Consider the following 19,545-nt stretch of genomic DNA (forward strand, 5'->3'; position numbering starts at 1 on the left):
ACAACTCTGCATCCATGACATTTAATCCTTTTTCACACAACAACTTCGATCAAAACATTTTTTGTTTTTGGGATGGATTGCATCATACGGAAACCCTGAGAGGCAAGTGAGATTTAAAAAAAACAAAAAACTGATGCCATCCCTTTTTTTATTTATTTATTTTAATTCTACTTTTTAATTGTATTTATATTTTATTTACATTTTGAAAGGATCATTTTTCTATATTGCTTTTTTCATATGTGAAAACAAGTGAAAAAATGTTTTTTTTTGTCAGGATCATGTTGTTTATTGTTGTAATACTTATTTCATCCACAAGAGGCTGAAGTGCACGATAGATGGATAGATTAATGAATGAAAATAGGTCAGTAGTGATGAAAAGTTACCTGTGACAATTTCGAAGACTCTTAAAGTGATTGAACATCTGTGCCAGATGTGTCACTCCACTCATCAGTCTGTCAGACTCTCTGCAGCAGCTCTGTGTGTGTAGAGAATGTAAACTGATGTTGAAATGCTTCTCTGGATGAAACGGACACTTCACTCACATGTTCCATGATCTGGGAGCATTTACATAACAGTGACATTTCTATTCCAAGACCTCAGGGGATCACAATGCCTCTGTCTGAGGAGGGAATGTTTCCAAATGGGCATAGATATGGTTTCTCAGCACTGTGGGAGATTTGAGCTCTTTGATTTACTGTAACTAAAACATATAAAGCTTGTTCTGTCGGTCGACTTCTTCTCTTGTCTTGCTATGTCATTTGCATAGTTTTAATTGTTGTTACATCTCTTTCATCTTGTTAGTTTCTCTCCTTGTTACTCCTTTTATGTTTGTCTTGTTACGTTTTTTTTGTTTTATGTCTTTTATGTCATTTTTTGTGTTGTTACAAAAGTTGTTAGAAAAATAAATACTCAAGTGAAGCACAGATACCTGAAAACTCTACTTAAGTACAGCAACACAGTATCTGTACTTAGTTATTGATTTAGTTAATTTTTTTAATCGTTCAAACTTGGCTGCGTGGGTAATCAAACATTTCTGTTGTGTTACAAACTCAGAATACACATTTATTGCTTTACATGAGCTTTAAAAAACAAACAAAAATCTGTGGATACAAATTTGAGAATAAAATGACAATAAATAAATGAGTATTTTATTTCACATTTTGTTAAAATAACATTGTTTTCATTTTTCTGCCCTGCAAAAATACAAATAAAAAACCTCAACACTAATTAAGTACATATTTTAAATTTAGGGGCTTTTTTGTTTGTTTTTTTAATAATTCAAATTTGATTGGGTGGGCAATAACATGTTTTTGCGGTGTGACAAACTAGTTTATTTATTTATTGGTATTTTATTTTATTTCAAATTTTGTTACAATTACATCTTATTTTTTATGCCCATCAAAATACACATAAAAATACTCAGATAAAAATACATATTTTAGATACATTTAACTGAAATATTGCCCATCTCTAATTGTACAGTCACTGTATTAGTATTTGAAATATTGTTTGTCGCCCCCATGTGGAGGCTCTGCTGCATGCACAAACAAAACAAAGCTGCGTTCAAGACCACCTCAGCAGGGCTACCTCATTATAAAACGTATGTATACCGCAGGTCACACGCTGAAGATTAAATGTGCGCGATGTGTCCCAGTCGTAAATCAATCAAATCACGGCAGTTTAACATGAAATGCTCCATCGATGCTTTTTTTTCTGTGCGGTGAGGCGTTCACGGACGCTCAGCCCGCCCACAGCTGTTTCATTAAGCAACAACAAGGCTGCGCGAGCCGCTGCTGCTACTTCCTGCTTCACAGCAACAGATGAAACGAGCCGTTGGTACAGGAGGCAACACTCACCGCTGCGTTTCATTTTGCCCCCACGACCGCAGGACCAGCCCCTGGTTCACCCCCGACGCCGTCGGCTCGTGTCGAGGAGTGTCCCCGCTCCGCCGCCGCGATGGTGGAGACTCCAGCTGGCTGTCTGTTCGAGGACATCCAGTATGAAGACATCCAAGTTGAAGCGGTAAGTCCAGCAGCTCATTAACGTTAGTTAGCTGCGCTTCACTGAGGGAAAATGTCCTGCTGGTGTTAGTTTAACTGCAGCTACGTCTCCTCTGTTCATGGGCAGGACTGGCTGAAAGACACACACAGGCTGTCTAGAACTTAAGTGTTCTTGTTAGCTGTTAAGTTACTGTTCCTTGGTGTGAAGAACAGTGAGAGTTTACTGCTCTGAGGTCTGAACTAACCACCAAACAACAGTTACTGTTGTAAAATCTAGTTAAGTGTAAGGCCCCAGTGTTGAGAAGGGCAGACTGGAGGTGAAATGAAAGTAGCAGCTGCTAAATTACTACTAAAAGTACTGCGGGTATAAAAATACAGATAATGCAACTAAAGCGAGAGCATTTTAAAGCTCTGTGCTGGTGTATCCTGTTCATTACAGCCACATTAACCTTCTTGGGGCGTCCAGGGGGAAAATGAGTGTCTGGACCCCTGTTAACCCTCCTGATCTTCCCCATGTCTGTGCAGTTTGTCCTCAGCTGGAGGACAGGGGATCAGGGATGGAAAGACTGCTAGAATATTGTATTCAAGTAAGAGTAAAGTTAGGCCTACCTTTGTAAATATGTACCCAACTAATGTTAAAAAGTTGGCCAGTGAAAATATATGACAATAGGCACATAGTTATAGTTAAAAGAGCAGTGGAAGATGAGTATGGCAGGAAACATTTCCTTCAATTAACTCCTGAAATGCTATTTCCTGCAATTATGCACACTAAAGCTGCTCTTTCACTGTTTCTCTATTATATATCACCAATTCTTTCAGACTTTATATTAAATATGTTATTTATTACGTGTTTTGGTTTGCTTTAACTTTTTAACAGCCTTGTCCCAGAAGAAATCAGAAATCATAACAACACTGTCAGATTTTTACAAAAACATAAAATGAGTTATCTATGCCTTAAAAACCCCAGTCTCACTTCCTGGTTTAAAAAAGGTGGGAATACTGCTCAAACACTGATAAACTTTATAGTTTTAGACATTCTTTAAATAATATTTCTATCAGATGTGTCTCAACCATAACATGTCAACTTTGTAGTTCTTCTAAATCAAAGCTAAATAAGAATTATGGTTTAAAAATGTGTGTTTTAATTAACATTAAGAGAACTCTGAGACAGTTTAAAAAATAAAATGGCTGCTTAATAATTTTATAAAAACTGTAATCGGTAGGAGGTTGGCCCAATACAATGTTTATTAGCCAAGAATTTGATCTTTTACAAGATATTTTCCAGAATAATTGAAGAGTAAAAATCAAAACCTCTCAAAATACAGTTTTGTCCCAGCTCTCAAGAATGAGTGATATATGACCATTGGCACATAGTTATTCTTAACAGACAGGTGCAAGATTAGTACGACGGGACATAGTTCCTTTAATTGACACTTGAAAGTTCCATTTCGTGCAATATAGACCCTTCAGTTATGAAGACTGAAGCTGCTCTTTCACTATAAAGCTCAGTTTATATTGTACTGTTGCACCCAAATGTCAAACTTGGCCATCACTGATGTATTGTCCACAATTTGGTGCCCTTTACTGGATATTTCTGCCTTTATGTCATCCATTCTAGCTCTCAGCTAGCAGTCATCACTGTCAGATCAAACAGTGGGTGCTTTTCATTCGGTAAATTCATCTCCTTCACTTGCTTCCTCTCCTTGCATCATATCTCCACCGAGCTAAGATATGAGGGAGAGATGCGAGGAAGAGACGCGAAGACGGAGGAGATGAAGTTGAGAAATGAAAAGTCCTCAGTTCCTTTTAGTGTCAGTCTGAAGCAACAGCTGCACAGCTGTATCAGCTGTCAAACTGACTGCTGTGAATGTCCACACAAACACTCTTCATTTAGGTCTGTAAACTGTTTAAAATAGCTAATTATCAGTATTATTCTTTCTTAAGTTGATTTTAATCAACTGCTAATTTATATTGGCTACAGATCAGTTTGTTTACTAAGGCTATTTATTTGCTTGCATTATTGTTATCTGCACAATAAAACACACGCAACTGTGTAAGAATGTGTGTGTTGATTTTATTGTGAAATAAAAAAAAAAAAGATAATCTGCTGCTTTGCATGATGCCACAACTCTCTGCAGTGAAATTAACATATGACTGTGCATTGTATCACATCTCATCATGTAACTGTTTTATTTTCTTATCTATAGATCCCTGTACAGGTCACTGTAAAGTAAACATGCCACCACATGTATTTTCTCTGATCAGTCCATAAAAAAGTGTGTGACAGTGATCCCACAGTAGTAAACTCTGAATCATTACCAGGCGCCTTTTAATCCTGTTTTTACCCATTTGTGTCATTTTTCGGAACATGCAGCGATTTGTAGTCTGATAATACTAATAATGCTTATAATCAGTTGTTTCTTCATGAGCTCTTTGTGAAACTAAAGGACATACTGTACATATTCAATCAGAATCATTTAAATTCTGCAGAAATTTCTCTCAGTCAGAATTTGATTTTGTCCTGATGATGCAGGATGAAAGTCGCAGAAACTGTCCAATCGTAGGGCACATCGGTGTATCCTCGCTCTGTGCTCCTCCAGAAGTCTCCTCTCTCCTCGTCTCCTCCAGGTGCATTTGAGCAATTGGAAGATCCTTCACCATGGTGGAGGAGAAACGACTTCCAGGTCGACGGAGGAGAGAGGAGACGAGGAGGCAGAATTCAGTGTTTGACAGGATGTGGGGTCAAAAGTTGTGTTGTAGACTTTCACAATGAAATCATGGCGACTGATTAGGTTTGAGCTTACTCTATTGGCAAATATAAATGTTAAACATATTGCGCAATCATTTTTATTTCTTATTTCTCCAGGAAAAAAACATGTTATTGTATTGTATTTATTTATTATATTATTGTTCTCACCTGCTGCCTGACTGCTAGATAAGATAACTAATTGATTTTAACCTGTGCCTACACACACACTACCTAATTTAATGTAATAAATCAGTTTTTACAAATTGAGGATTTTGTTTGAGATTTTTTTAGGATGATGTTGTCATAAATTATGACGACAGTTGCAATTAAGCTCATAAAAATAGTTACTGAATGTAAACACGCTGACATTCAGTTACCGCCCTACAGCCAGTATTATTAGGCTACATAAAGTAAAATACTGCCTATTTAACAGCAGAATAAAGCGTCACAGACAGACGGCTCTGAGTGTTTAGTCAGTATAAACTCCACAGCAGCTACAGCCACAAAACGCACAATAAAGCATTTATTGTACTGCTCACAAAAAGCTATCGCACGCTCCCTGACACTCAGCCAGTAAAGGTAAAAATGTTTTTATGGAGTGTCTCCTCTCTGACAGGGAGCTCTGCTCTCCTACAGCCTCAAACACACCAGCAACTTTTTTCCCTCCTTTTCTTCTGGTTCATTCTCACACATTGTATCAGGACTTTCTCATGTGACTTTGGGTTATACTCTTCAGCTTGAAATGTAGCAAACTACAAATTCTAATAAAAATATTTAGCTAAAAATAAAATTACAGATTTTTAAAAATACTTGTACAGAGAGGATAGAATAGCACAGAGAGGTATAACTTTGTTACAGTAACAAGACTAAATGTAATTGGTTCCTCACACCGTGGAATATTATGTTGTCATGTGTTTCTCCAGGCTGTTGGCAGAGGGACATTTGGCGTTGTCTTCAAGGCCATATGGAAAGGAAAGGACGTAGCGATCAAGACCATTGAGAGTGAGAATGAGAGGAACGCTTTCCTTGTTGAGGTACTGTGATCACCTTCTGTTGTTCTGTGTGCACCATGAAACCTGCAGCCAGTCTTCCTCGTGTTCCTCAGGGACGCCGTGATTATAACAATATTCTGTCACTTCTATTTTAGAGAGTCAGGCTGTCTGAACTTCTTGAGAAGCACTGTCATCAGTCGGAGCATTTATCTTTGACAGGTGGAAATGTTCTCGCAGCCTGCTGGGTTTCTAATGTAGCCATTAGTATTGCAAATTGAAAGCATTTTACCTTTATCGATTATTTGTAGCATTAATGATTAGTTCTAATAATTAATTCTGCATATACCAAACCAAATATTTTTTTCCTCCTCACTCAGAGCACCATTACAAAGCCCATGAAACATAAAGAGAGGAAGGCCACATATTGAACATAAAACTACTCTTCAGATATTTATTTCGTAGTAGATTGATTCAGTTTTCTGTGATCAATCAAATTCTTAACAACCGATTAATTGATCATCGATTAATCGTTATCATCCCTAGTATCTATTGTTAATGTTAAATTCGAACAAATGTAATAATTAGATGAAGATTGTTTGTAATAGGGCTGGCTGCCTTTTTGTTTTTAAATTTTTCAATATTAATTTTGTTGTTGTATCTGACATTAATTACCAATAACAACGCAGTGCTTTATTTTTAGTTTGAGGAATATGAAAATGTATTTTCTCCATAATTAAGACGAATTTTAAAAGAAAAATGGTACAAATTCCAGATACATTAAATGTGAATATTTCTTTCCTCCTCTCTGACAGTAAAGTGAATTTCTTTGAGTTGTGGACAAAACAAAACATTTGAGGACGTTGTCTTAGGTTTTGGGAAACATTGTTCAACTACTAATCAATAAATCAAGAAATAATCGACCAGTTAATCTACTGTGAAAGTAATCATTAGTTGCAGCCCTAAACTCAAGCAGCTATACTATAACTGTTTTTAAAACGTTAAACTGGTTAAATTTACATTTAACTTTGGTCTACCCTGATCTGTCTGATCAAAGGATAGTTAAACGAGATTATGAATCTGACCAGAAGTTCACTGACACATTTTTGAACTGTAAATCTGTGCAAGTGCATATTTCATAGCGCTGCATAGTGATTCCTCTTTTGGTGCAGGCTGCTCTGACTGTGCAGGCTGCTCTGATTGTGCAGCTGACACTTGTGGTGTTGCGGTGCATTCATGCACCGTGGGAACCTCTGACCTTACAGATGAGAGAGTTAGCTGATCTGCAGTGGCTGGTTTAACATCCCCATGTGCTGAAATACATATACTGTGAGATGATGTAATTTCAGACATTTTGACCAGCTTGTATCTTGGTGTGTTCAGATAGTTTATCATTAATATGATGATGTAACTTGATTTGCTAAGTATTTGCTCGATTAACCAGAACATGACATTTCTGTTATTTGTGTTGCAATTTAATCACTCATTATTTTGTATGTTTATTATTTTTCAATACGTGTTATGAGATCGTATTGGATACTTTCTTGTGTATTGTTGCTTTATTTCTGAATGCTTTACATGCCGCTCAGAATTCTACGGCAGCCCTGAGAGGCAGAGTGAGAAAAAAAGTTCCAGAGATTGTTCTTTTTTTTTCTTTTTTTTGTCTGACCCAAATAGTTTTCTCTCCTGTGTTTCTGACTTAAGAACAGGTGAAAAAAGATTTTGCCAGGATAATCTTAACTATAAAACTGTATTTTATGGAACTGTGTTTTAACTGCCACTAATTTTCTGTCTGCATTAGCTGTACTCAGACTGTACTTCGCAATTCTTTTGTCTTAGACTTAGAAAATTTATCTTTTTTTTTTCCACTTGACTCTCAGGGCCTCTGTGAAATGCAGACACAAGTTTCAAAGATCAGTACAAATGTGAAAACTATAATGTAATGCTTATTTAGTATTTGCAGACATATATATGTAACATACTCCAATGTAAGGAAGAGAGACAGAGAGAGTGATGGATATATGGATGGTAACATGTTTTTTTTTTTGTGCTCAGCTCCGTCAGCTCTCCCGGGTGAATCACGCCAACATTGTTAAGCTGTACGGCTCCTGTGATAATCCAGTAAGTATACTGACCCAAAACTGTGGCACTAACAGCAACATATCAGTGGCTTTCTCCCATGATAAGTGTGGTAAAAGACAAACCACCATCACCAAGGGGGCCCCGAGAGAGGTGTGTGTGTGTGTGTGTGTGTGTGTGTGTGTGTGTGTGTGTGTGTGTGTGTGTGTGTGTGTGTGTGTGTGTGTGTGAGAGAGTGAAATAATTTTTAAATCAACATCTGATTCACCAATGTGAACATTTATTGTGCAAACTGCAGCAACTTTGAAAACTTCAACAACAAAAGAGAACACAACAGAACATATGAAATATGAACAAATTTGTAACAGAAATATCCAGGCTTTTAACATGTGATGTGTGTGTGTGTGTGTGTGTGTTTGAGAGTAACAGATAAATGGATTGAGAGAGAGTGTGTGTGTTTAGTTCATTTCCAGCAGCAGACCAGCAGGTCCTGCAGCATGTGACCTGGTGCTCTCTACAAACACACCTGTTACACTTGGTGCAGGTGGTAGAGGACTTCTTTTATAAGCCTGTGCACAACCAGCACACACCTCTCCTTCTGGTCGAGCTGGCTGCAGCAGTGGCAATGGTAGTGTCAGTGGTTTCTGCGAGGGCAGACAGTGGTCTGTAACTCCACTACCATGGCAGCAGCAGCTGCTGTATGTGGCGGGTGCTACTTACATTTTTTGTGTTGTTTCTGTCTTGTCACCTCTTTTTTTCTTCATGTTTTTCACCTTGTTATGTCTTTTACATGGTTTTTACCATTATGTCTTTCACATTATGTTTGTGCTGTTACATTTTTTCTGTCTTGTTGGATCTTTTATGTCATTTTCATCTTGTTCCATCGGTTGTACTTGATACGCACTGAGGGATAGGTTGCAATCGGCCTGGATATTGGGAATGCAGCACACATTGATGCAAAATAAAAACCATCAACAATTCCTGCCAAATTCATTAAAAGTAAAGTAACAAACCTGTTTTGAAAATGTAAGCTGTAGAAAGTACAGATGTTTGTGTTAAAATGAAGGAAGTGTCAAGTAAAAAAAGCAAAGATACCTGAAAAGTAGTATTAGTATTAGTATTAGTAGTAGTAGTAGTAGTAATTGTACTTAGTAACTTCCCATCTTTGTTTTTAAGGCTATTTTGCAAATCATGATACACTGGCCTCCTGGTAGTCATATGGCTCCATAACTATATTGATATTTATAACTGGCAAAAATAGAAGAATTTCATGCATCGGCCTACAATGGGATCGCGGTTGAATCTGGTGGAATACAGTAAAAATGTCAAATATCACTACTTTTCTTCAAAATGAAATGCTGACATTACAGAGTGCATGGTTTTATACTGTAATGGCAGTGAGATTAAAAAATGTAGTTTTAATGGAAGCCAATGGGGCATTTTTGGCCATGGTGTCCAGCGGGAGTATCTACTACTACATTAAAGGGACTAATGCAATCAAATCAATTTTGTTGCTAATCTTTGACACATCCAAGACTCTAATCACCACCAAAGCCCCACCCCCTACTATTTATTATATGGAAAATATTTTTTTTTTTGTGTTTTTTTACAATAAATAATACGTCAAATACTTAAACTGGTATTTAAAGGGTTCAAATCCTGAAAATGATTGAGTGTTTGGTAGTTTGAAATTGTTTAAGAGATTTATGAAACAAAAGCAGAAAAAAATATTGATGGTACGATGATTTAATAGCAGTTTTTTGTACGTGTACATTTTTGCCACGAAGGTGTCCAGAGGGTAGTAAAGTTGAGGAGGGCACAAGGCTTAAATTAAGCTATTTTTTTAAAGTTGTGTGTAATGTCCTACTTGCTGAGCTGAATCTAAGTTGACACAGTGTAAAGACGCAGTAGGTGTATAAGACCTGAATATTCGTGGTTGTGTGTAAAGCACACCAACACCAGTTGGTTTGCTTTAGTCATGTTGTGTGTTGAAAACCCTGTACCTATCACCTTATTTTTAGTATGAAGATCTTGTCAGGTATTTGAAAGTGTGTGAGAAGTAGTTAGAGTTAGAGGAAGTTACATAAACACCTGCCTCACTGTCATGCTTTCATTGCTAAGATAAAATGATTTGTGTTCTCAGGTCTGTCTGGTCATGGAGTACGCAGAGTGTGGCTCTTTATATAACTGTAAGTCCTATTATGTCATTAGTTAATTCTACTTGATTAACTTTGACTGAGTATCAAGATCAACAACATAAATAAAACTAAAATTCTAGTAATTATTCTCAGGCTTTGGTCCTTTACCAGAGGCCTGGGAGTTTTAGTGTTGTGCATGTTTTGTAGGAAAACAACATGTATGTGATCATGCAGTGTGATGTCATTCTTTGCTTCTCCCTCTGCTTGTCACTTATCAAAGTGTTACACAGTGCAGACCCACAGCCCGAGTACACAGCAGCCCACGCCATGAGCTGGTGTCTGCAGTGTGCCCAGGGGGTTGCCTATCTGCACGCTATGAAGCCAAAGGCCTTAATTCACCGGGACCTCAAACCACCAAAGTAAGAGTCGTGAACTCTGTGTTGACATCTACATTTAATAAAACTGTAATCACATGGAGGTTGGACCGTTAAAAGGTTTAATAGACAAGAGATTGATCTTTTAAAATTTCCAGTAGTTTGTTCAGTGGCAGAATAGAACTCATACAAATCTAATGCCATCATCAGGTCAGCATTTCTTTTCACCCACCCACCTTCAGTGTATGAGCCAATACCTGCAAATGTATTCTATTCAAACTCCTACATCTCCATACATTTTGCTGATGTATAACTGGACATCTATTTTTTTAAGTTCATAATTCCTGTTCTCTGTCCTGTGTCAGTCTGCTCCTCGTGGCTCGTGGCACTGTGCTGAAGATATGTGACTTTGGGACAGCCTGCGATATTCAGACCTACATGACCAACAACAAAGGCAGCGCAGCCTGGATGGCACCAGAGGTGTTTGAAGGTCAGCCAAAACACACTGCTTTCACTTGTCATTCTGGAGCCGGCTAAACTGGTTGAATCTGTGCTGAATGTCTGCCAAATATTTCTCTGCCACAATCAGTATCTAGATTTATAATTTTGTCATGTTTTTTTTTTCATGTGTTTTTAATTATCAATATCTAACATCACAGCTAGATTAATTCACTTCACTTTAGTCTTTCACTTAACTGTCTAAACTTTGTAATTGCAGTGTTAAAATAACTTAAAATTTCTGGTTAGTTTATAGCTCAATTGACTTACCAGTTGAGTTTCATGTTTATCTGCATTTTGCTGGTTGTGAGTCCTGAACACAATAAACAATGAATGTCACTTTGGCGTGTGTTCCTCAGGCAGTAACTACAGTGAGAAGTGTGACGTGTTCAGTTGGGGCATCATCCTGTGGGAGGTCATCACACGCAAGAAACCTTTCGATGAGATTGGAGGCTCAGCGTTTTGTATAATGTGGGCCGTCCACAGAGGTGAGGAAAATACTGCAGCAACTACAGCTCAACCAACTGCTTTTGTGATGTGCTTCTTTTGTTTGTTTTTTTTTATTTTTATCTTTTAGAAAGACAATGCATTGACACTGGTGCTGCATCCCGATTCTTCACCACACCTCAGCTGCAGGAGCTTCTAAACTGACAGCAGCTCACTTATTTTTGTTTGGGGGCGTTTAATGGGAGTCAACCAGTGTCCAGTCAATACAAAGAACGATCTGAAATCTGCTGAATGCCTCACCGAGCTGCAAGCTGACTGTTGATTTTCAGAAGTATCAGATGTACTAGCAGAATCCACGATGTCTTCATATTTAACTGTGATGTGATGATATTCCTCCCCTGCAGTGATGATATGAACTAGTGTCACATTTACACTGACGGTGTTTCCTGTGCTGCAGGTACTCGGCCTCCTCTGATCAAAGACCTCCCAGAGCCCATAGAGACTCTGATGACCCGCTGCTGGGATAAAGAACCCAGCCTGAGACCGTCCATGGAGGAGGTCAAGAACACTATGAGCAGTCTCATGAAGGTAGAGTCCAGTCCCTAACTGTAACTCCCTGTATCTGTTTGTGTACAGAAAACACAAACAAAATATATCTGTGCAGATCTTTTGACTAAAAAAAAAGCTAGTAATTCACAGAGCACACACATAATACACACATAATAAGTGCACGTCACATCAAAATGTGATGACATGCACTGCCAATCATGATGTTCCCACTTCAGCAGTAAAGAGGAACCTTCAGGAAGAACCACTCTTTCAGTCAAATTGATTGTAACTCTGGTCCTGCCTGAGGTGAAGCTAAAATTTATATACTTATTGTACTGAAGGAAAAAAAATTATCACTCAATTCCTTTTGATGGATTATGTTAACTCTACATTTTTTATTGCATATTGTTTTAAAATGTAAATGTGGAGCATAATGTACTCAATGTGCAACCTGACTAAAGCTTCGTGAATTCATGAACAACAACAAGTTCAAGAATAGCATTCATCTTAACCCTTTATCAGCATTGCTTGTTATCAATGATAACCCTGAATCTTTCTAGATTGTTATCTAATAACTCAAAGGCAAATGTTGATTAAATGCAGTCACACTGGTTTACCACACTTGTGTCAAAATAAACAATATTTACACTGCCTGAAACACCCAAATCAGTAATACATGCAAATTAATAACAAAATGTTCTAAATAACTAAAATATTCAAAATAAGGTCTAGTCTAAATAAGGAGTAAAATGTTCTCAGAAATAACAAAATGTTCTAAATAAGTATCAAGATTTAAATGGAGAAGTTTGGACTCATTGTTCTGTTTATGATTTCCTTATTAGGTTTATACAGGTAGATGAAACCAGGACACTTGGTTACCATAAACATTACACTATTCTACGCATCTTAAAGAAAACTGATATTCTCTTATATAAAAACACTTGATTCAGAACTTTGCAAATTTGACCTGGTTGCATCTGACAGTTGAGGTAGCATTGCAGTAGGTGCTTCACCTTGTTTTGTCTGCACTATATTGAGTGACCTCTTCTAGTTACCCATATTTTGTCAAAATTTGGCAGCCTTACCTGAGCTTTGTGATAAAATGTGAGATAAAATGTCCTCATGTTTTGGGTGTGTTGTCTTCTGTAACCAACCAGCTCACAAACCATATTTGGAAGTTCAGCTTCCTTCAGCTTCATCCATGTTTGTACTGCAGCTACAGCTGGATGTAGTTCAGCTCTGTATGGACAGACATGAGAGTCAAACTGATATTCTAATCTAACAGTAGCCTATTTTCCAAAACTGTCCTTTTAATATGATAGTGAATTGTTAATGCCAACCAGTTGTGTACAGTTTTCCATCTAATCAGGTTTTTTTAATGAGGTCAAACTGTACTTAGCTCTTTGTGTTTGGATCTTGCAGTACTTCCCAGGCTCTGATGAACCTCTCAAGCTCCCTCACCAGTCTTCAGCCACAGGAGCAGGTAGCTACCAGTCTGCAGCTTCTACTGATACAAGAAAATGGCCACAGTCAACAGTGGGGTCCGTGTATATAGAATTGATTGTACATGTTTAACAGAGAGTGTTTGCTGTCTGCAGGCTCGTACACTGACTACACCATCAACAGCAACAGGAGTGACGACAACTCAGAGCACAGAAACTCAGTGGGCAGAGAAGAAACCCTGAAGAGTTTTGAGGCCAAATTCCCTCTGCAGTTCAAACCATCAAAGGTACTGTAACCATGGCAACTGGTCATACAGGATCACACTGTCAGGACTGTGTTCTGGTTAACTTTAATCATTTCCACCTCTTCCCCCCCCCCAGACAGCCACGCTGCGTACTGGTCTGTCCAGAGTGTCAAGTATAGAGAGTCAACCAGGACGCTCCCACAGCCCCACCCACTCCACCAGTCCTGTAGCCACCACCAGCCAATCAGAGCTGAGGATGACGTTTAGTCCCCCAGGTAGGGAGGAACAGCTGATACTGAAGTCGTGGTCAGACCAAAATCCAAAAAGTTCAAGTCCAAATAGTGAGTTGGAGCCATAGACTGTATATTAAATAGGCTGTAATCCTATTTATTATACAGTCTATGTCTGCCTGTCTCACTGCCTGCCAAACTTCATTAACATTTTGCTCAATTTAACAGTTGCCAACATCTACTCCTCCTTTAACAACAGCAGTTTTTCATTACACAGCGTTGTATCAGACATTTTACTGTCGGTATCCTGTCCTACACTCACTACAGCAAAGTAACATTGTTTCTTCTCTGCTGCTTGCATGATTTCACCATGCAGTTATCAAACAGGAATATAAACCAGCTGTATTTCCTGAACGAGAGGTTAGTACCACCCCCTCTCTAAAAAACAAAAGTGACAGAAATAGTTCACCTCTGCACAGTTGGACAGTCACAGCCTGAAGTGAGCGTGAATGTCACATTGATGGTTATGGAAAGTTAAGAGAAAATCTGACGATAGTGTAGAGGGCACCTTATGTGAAAGCTCTAGAAAATATATATATATTTTTCTTTTCATTTTGTTTTTGAGTCCTACTTCAGCAGATTGATTTCATCAGGAGTCTGATGACTACGTACACAATCACAGCATTCAGTCATGTTGCACTGTCCTCACTGCACCACTAAGGGGCATTACAGTACAGTCTAACAGTGTTTGTATCTGTGCAGCTGTGTGTGATAGTAGCTCTTTGACACTTACAACAACATATGTGTGTGTGTGTCTCTCTCTGTGTGTGCGTCTTAAGCTACCAATGGCTTCGACAGCTCCATTCCCATGGCCTACCTGAAACTGGATCACCAGTTACAGGTGAGCTGAAAATCCATTTAATTTGGTTACCTTCAGGAAAACCCCTCCTTGACATCATATTATTACTGTTGTTAATGCTAATAAGAAAACAGTTATTATGCCTCATAGTTCTTTGTCTATTGTTTGTGTTCAGTTATTTATTTATTTTTTTATACATTCAAATAAAATGGAACATGGGGCAGTCACTTTCTCATGGTCTGCTTTAGAACATGATAAGATACAATAAGATAAGATAGTTCTTGAATATTCTCACAACAGGGAAATTGTTACAGCAGCAGTGGACAGCAAAACAAAGAGCATCAATAAAATAATGGATAAGCAAACAAGGAATAGAAACAGGGGAAATATATAATGTAGGAGCAATATAAACAAGAGGAAATATAAAAAATGTGAATGTAAGCAACATGAAATGTAAATAGGAATGATCTAAAGAAGGAAACAAAAAAATATCAGCAATATAGACAAAAGGAAAGACTAAAAGGGGGAATATGCATACAACCAAGATCCAGTTTTTAATGTTGTCCTAACTGATGAATGTGTAGAGCCTGTTCTTTAACATAGTATTCATCACTGAACTGTATGTGTGTACATGCATGCGCATACGTGTGTGTGTGTGTTTTCAGCCTCTGGCTCCGTGTCCGAACTCCAAAGAGTCCATGGCCGTGTTTGAGCAGCACATCAGGATGGCTCAGGAGTACCTCAAAGTCCAGTCAGAGATCGCTCACCTTGTTCGCAGGAAGTAAGTCAATTTACATACTGTGTGATATTTATTTTCTTAGATCTCTTTAGAGATTTTGTATTGTTAGAAATATGATTCCAGCTTGAATTCAAAAGCTTCACTACTATTAAATCAGTCTGTTGAATGTCAAGCAGGGTTTCTACAGCTCCAATAATTTAGGGTTTGTATGAGTGCTGCAAAGCCTGGAAAAGCCTTGAAATTTAATGTGTTGCTTTCAAGGTTTGAAAAGTGCTTGTATTTTAGATTAAGTGCCTTAAACTGCTTGCAATTTCATAATAAGTCACTGTCTGACTGAATAGTTTGTTTTGTAGATAAAGAAAATCAGAGAGCCTAGTTGCTCTTGACTTTTGCACAAACTGAATATGACTCAGCTCGAGAATTGCTTGTCACTGCTCATGTGGCTACGCTTAGTGTGATCCGTCACTATTTTTTTAATGCATGCCCTCTGATGGAACTGTGAGTGACAACAGATCACATAACAAGAGGTTGCTGTTTCAGCGAGCGTTGGCCTGAAAATACAAAAATATGGGCACGCTCCCATAACTCAGTTGGTAGAGCACGTGTCCCATGTACTGAGGCTGTCAGTCCTCTGCAGCGACCACCGGATCGACTCCCGTCAGTGGCACTTTGCTGCAGGTCATCCTCTCTTTCTCTACCACCTTTCCTGACTGCTCTTCAGCAGTCACTATACAGCTGTAAGGTGCAGGCAGAGCCTGAAAATGATCCTTCAAAATGCTTGATAAGTGCCCAAATTTGACTGTACAATACAGGGATTCTTGCTCATCAGTCAGAAAGTGAACAGTTCAAACTGAAGTGTGTGTGTCTGATCAGTTCCTTGTTAAAAGGTGAGTGAAAGTGAGCCCACAGTGACTCCTCACTATAACATCACAGCACCGGATGTCTGTTTTTCATTCTGTTTCTACCTGTTTGCACCTTTTGATTTCTGTCTAATAAGTCACTATGAATGGCAAACAGAGCAAAACTAAGAAAGCAACAATGCAGCATGTCTTTTACCTGAAGCAGACAAACTGAGCAGAACGTCAGGTGTGAACAGGACCTCAGAGTTCACAGACATACTGAAAACATAAACATCTTCTAAAACACAGTAACTGTCATCTGGTGGATTTCTACTCAGAAATATGACCCAGTGCAGCTTTCATCATCAGGAATAAAAGACTCTCAAATACATGAGACGTTTTCAAGGACGTCTGCTGCCGCTGGCTCCCCTGTCAGTCTACTTCTGCATTTAAAGGAACAGTTCAACATTTTGGGAAAGAGGCTTACAGTCGTCTTCTTTCTGTGGTGGAGATGAGAAAATGGATAACTCATGTCTGTATGTTTAAGTCTGGAGTCTCATTAATGTAAGACTTGAAGCAGGGTGACACAGCTAGCCTGGCTCTGTCCTGTTAAATGATTATTTATGATTTTAGAGGGGTTAAGTGCTGGAATTGTTGGTAAACAACAGTGTATCCATCTGCCCAGTACTTAAAAATAAGAAATATAGAGAGATTATTTATTAGCCATGTTTCCCATCCCTAATTCAGACACAATACCAACATGTTAAAGTGTCTTCAGATGAACACAGAGAGGTGCATGTCTGATGTCTAATGACCCGTTCCTGTCTCTTTAAAGACATGATGCACTGACAGTAACTGTCCCCTCTTTGCAGACAGGAGCTTGTGTCAGAGCTGGAGCAGGACCAGAGGGAGCAGCAGACCTCGTCCAGACTCATCCAGGAGCACAGCAAGCTGCTGGAGGACCATGGCAGCCTGTCCAGCCACTGCCAGGGCCTGAAGAGCAAACTGAGCCTGATCAAGAGTCAGACCCAGCACCACAGCTAGGACAGTCCACTTTCTGCTCAGTGGTTTTACTCTGGGGTGGGCTGCCTCGTCCTCTGAAGGACAAGAGGACAAGACTTTAAAGTAGGGAAGCCCAGTATCCTGAGAAAAATAACAGATTTAACTCCCCACAAAACAATGTATCCATGTACTGGACATATTTGTGGAAAAGCCTCAGAGTGGGTGTCTGAGGGACAAATGAGAGCTGGTGTTAAAGGGAAATTCTGGTATTTAAGTCTTACTCCCATAACTGTGGGCATTCTCACCTCTCTTGTAGAGATTTGAAAAGGCCAAGTCCAAGAAAAAGAAACTGTGTGAGCCTCTTAAAGCTTTCATTACATTTGTCTCTGAGTCTGACCTGAAAAACATAGGCAGGACCTCCCCGGATTAATCTAGCTAATGTGGAATATTAGTGCCGGCATGAGAGAAAAAAATGAGAGGAGGAAGAATTTTTGTTATTTTGTATTTTCAAGGTAGAATCAGTAGGATTTGAACAAACTGTTCATGAGCGCATCAGAACATCCTAGGATGTCAAATACCAAGGTTTTGTGTCGGTGAAACAACCTGAGAAACACACAATAAAGAGAAGCATAAAGGAAATACAGGCAGGTGACAGACAAACCATCACAACCCAGTTCACAACAGACCTTATCAATAAATTCTGGGAGGAATGAGATTAAATAAGTACATTTAGACAGAATTAACAGGTTCTTTTTGTTTCCTCTCATCATTATTTATTTCAAATATAAATTTGAAATTTTGATGATTTTTTCATTCTTTTTAGTTTGGTACCCAAATAAAATCTCCTCTGACCCACCTGTGGGTCCCGACCCAGTCTTTGGGACTGACCGCTGTAGACCACACATTTCCTGTGGGTCGTAACCAATGACTGAAAGGGATTATGCTCGTATGAGTCTAAACTGTAATTTTAAATGATTTTTTTTGCGTGTTATGCCCTTAAAGCGACAGTTCACCCAAAAATGAAATTTCACTCAATATCTACTCTCCCCTGTGCTGATGTGAGGATGGGTGAAGATCTCCAGTTCACAAAACACTCCTGGAGCTTCAGCGGAAAAAAGTGCTGCAGCCAAATCCAGTACAATTTTTAATATATTAAAAAAGGACACACAAAACCTACAAAATGTCTCCATACTGCTTGTGTGTTGTAATCCAAGTGTCTGTAAGCTGCAACATTAAAATTTTTTTGTGTTCTTTTTTTACATTTTAAAACTGGTCACCATTCACTTCAGTTGTACTGGATTTGGCTGCAACACTGTTTTCCACTGAAGCTCCAGGAGTGTTTTGTGAACTGGAGATCTTCACCCGTCCTCACATCAGCACAGGAGTGAGTAGATATTGAGTGAATTTTCATTTTTGGGTGAACTGTCACTTTAAGAATAAAGTTAAACTACCAAGAATAAAGTTGACATGCTGAGAAAATAGTGGAACTTTCAGTGTAAGAAACCTTTCCTCACAAGGGAAAAAAAAAATCAGAGTAGAAATTCAAAAAGCTGAAATACCATTTATTCTTGATATTTCGACTTAATTCTCAAAATTCAAAAAACTTTGTTTCTTTCCTCATGCCAAGGACTTAAACTCAAAGTTCAACTTTATTCTCTGTGTTTGGCCTCAACATGTCAAATAGATTCTCTAAATGCAAAATTTATAAAAAAAAATCTTCCTCCTCCTTTTCTCTCCTCACACTCAGCCTGAATACTCGTCCATGAGCATGACTCACAGTCATGAAGGCCACAAGTATTAGAATCAGAGCCAGGATGAAAAATACTGGAGTTTAGTTCTCCAGTCTGAAAGTGGAAGCTCGTCAGCCTCACATGCTAACATGACCACCGATTACATCAAGCTAGCGACTCTTTCATGAGTGTCAGCGGTGATCAGTAGGTGAAGGACCAGACTTCAGGACGTCACCTCAGAACACGGCGGTGTGGTTTGAATCACAGTAACGTTCAGAGAGTTGAGCTCACAGATGGAGCGAATGTTGGCGCGCAGCCTGGTTCACCAGCAGGGGGGCTCCAGATTTCCACTAACTGTTTTTAGAGCACGTTGAAATTTTTCAGTCAGTGCTAAACATTCAACACCGGCGCAGAAGTTTAAATAGAAATTTCTTCTTATGGGAAATAACAGTTTGACCATATGTGTACAAAACAGCAACAGTTATGGAGCTGTATTGCTGCCACACCAGAAAAAGAAAAACACATCAGTATCATGTTTTAACTTGAACATTTCATTGTTGTAACAAGATATGTTCATGTTATTATGACATACACACTTATAACGCTATAACAAGAGCTTTATCATGTTACAACAGC

The 19,545-nt window shown here is 38.6% G+C and overlaps 1 protein-coding gene across 1 annotated transcript; it reads left to right on the top strand.

Annotated features, from left to right (window-relative positions):
* Positions 1-1,799: 1,799 nt before the first annotated feature.
* On the top strand, positions 1,800-17,442 carry LOC146311387 (mitogen-activated protein kinase kinase kinase 7-like). The gene is made up of 14 exons (XM_084742169.1): positions 1,800-2,022; positions 5,673-5,783; positions 7,794-7,859; positions 9,961-10,006; positions 10,236-10,374; positions 10,695-10,819; positions 11,187-11,315; positions 11,732-11,862; positions 13,246-13,306; positions 13,422-13,552; positions 13,647-13,785; positions 14,580-14,641; positions 15,265-15,380; positions 17,050-17,442. Exons 1-14 carry the CDS (start codon positions 1,957-1,959, stop codon positions 17,219-17,221), a joined length of 1,494 nt encoding a protein of 497 aa, XP_084598295.1. The 5' UTR covers positions 1,800-1,956; the 3' UTR covers positions 17,222-17,442.
* Positions 17,443-19,545: the final 2,103 nt, after the last annotated feature.

The sequence above is a fragment of the Lutjanus erythropterus genome, chromosome 18 (genome assembly GCF_056507025.1).
Source record: "Lutjanus erythropterus isolate fLutEry1 chromosome 18, fLutEry1.hap2, whole genome shotgun sequence".
NCBI classification, from domain to species: Eukaryota; Metazoa; Chordata; class Actinopteri; order Lutjaniformes; family Lutjanidae; genus Lutjanus; species Lutjanus erythropterus.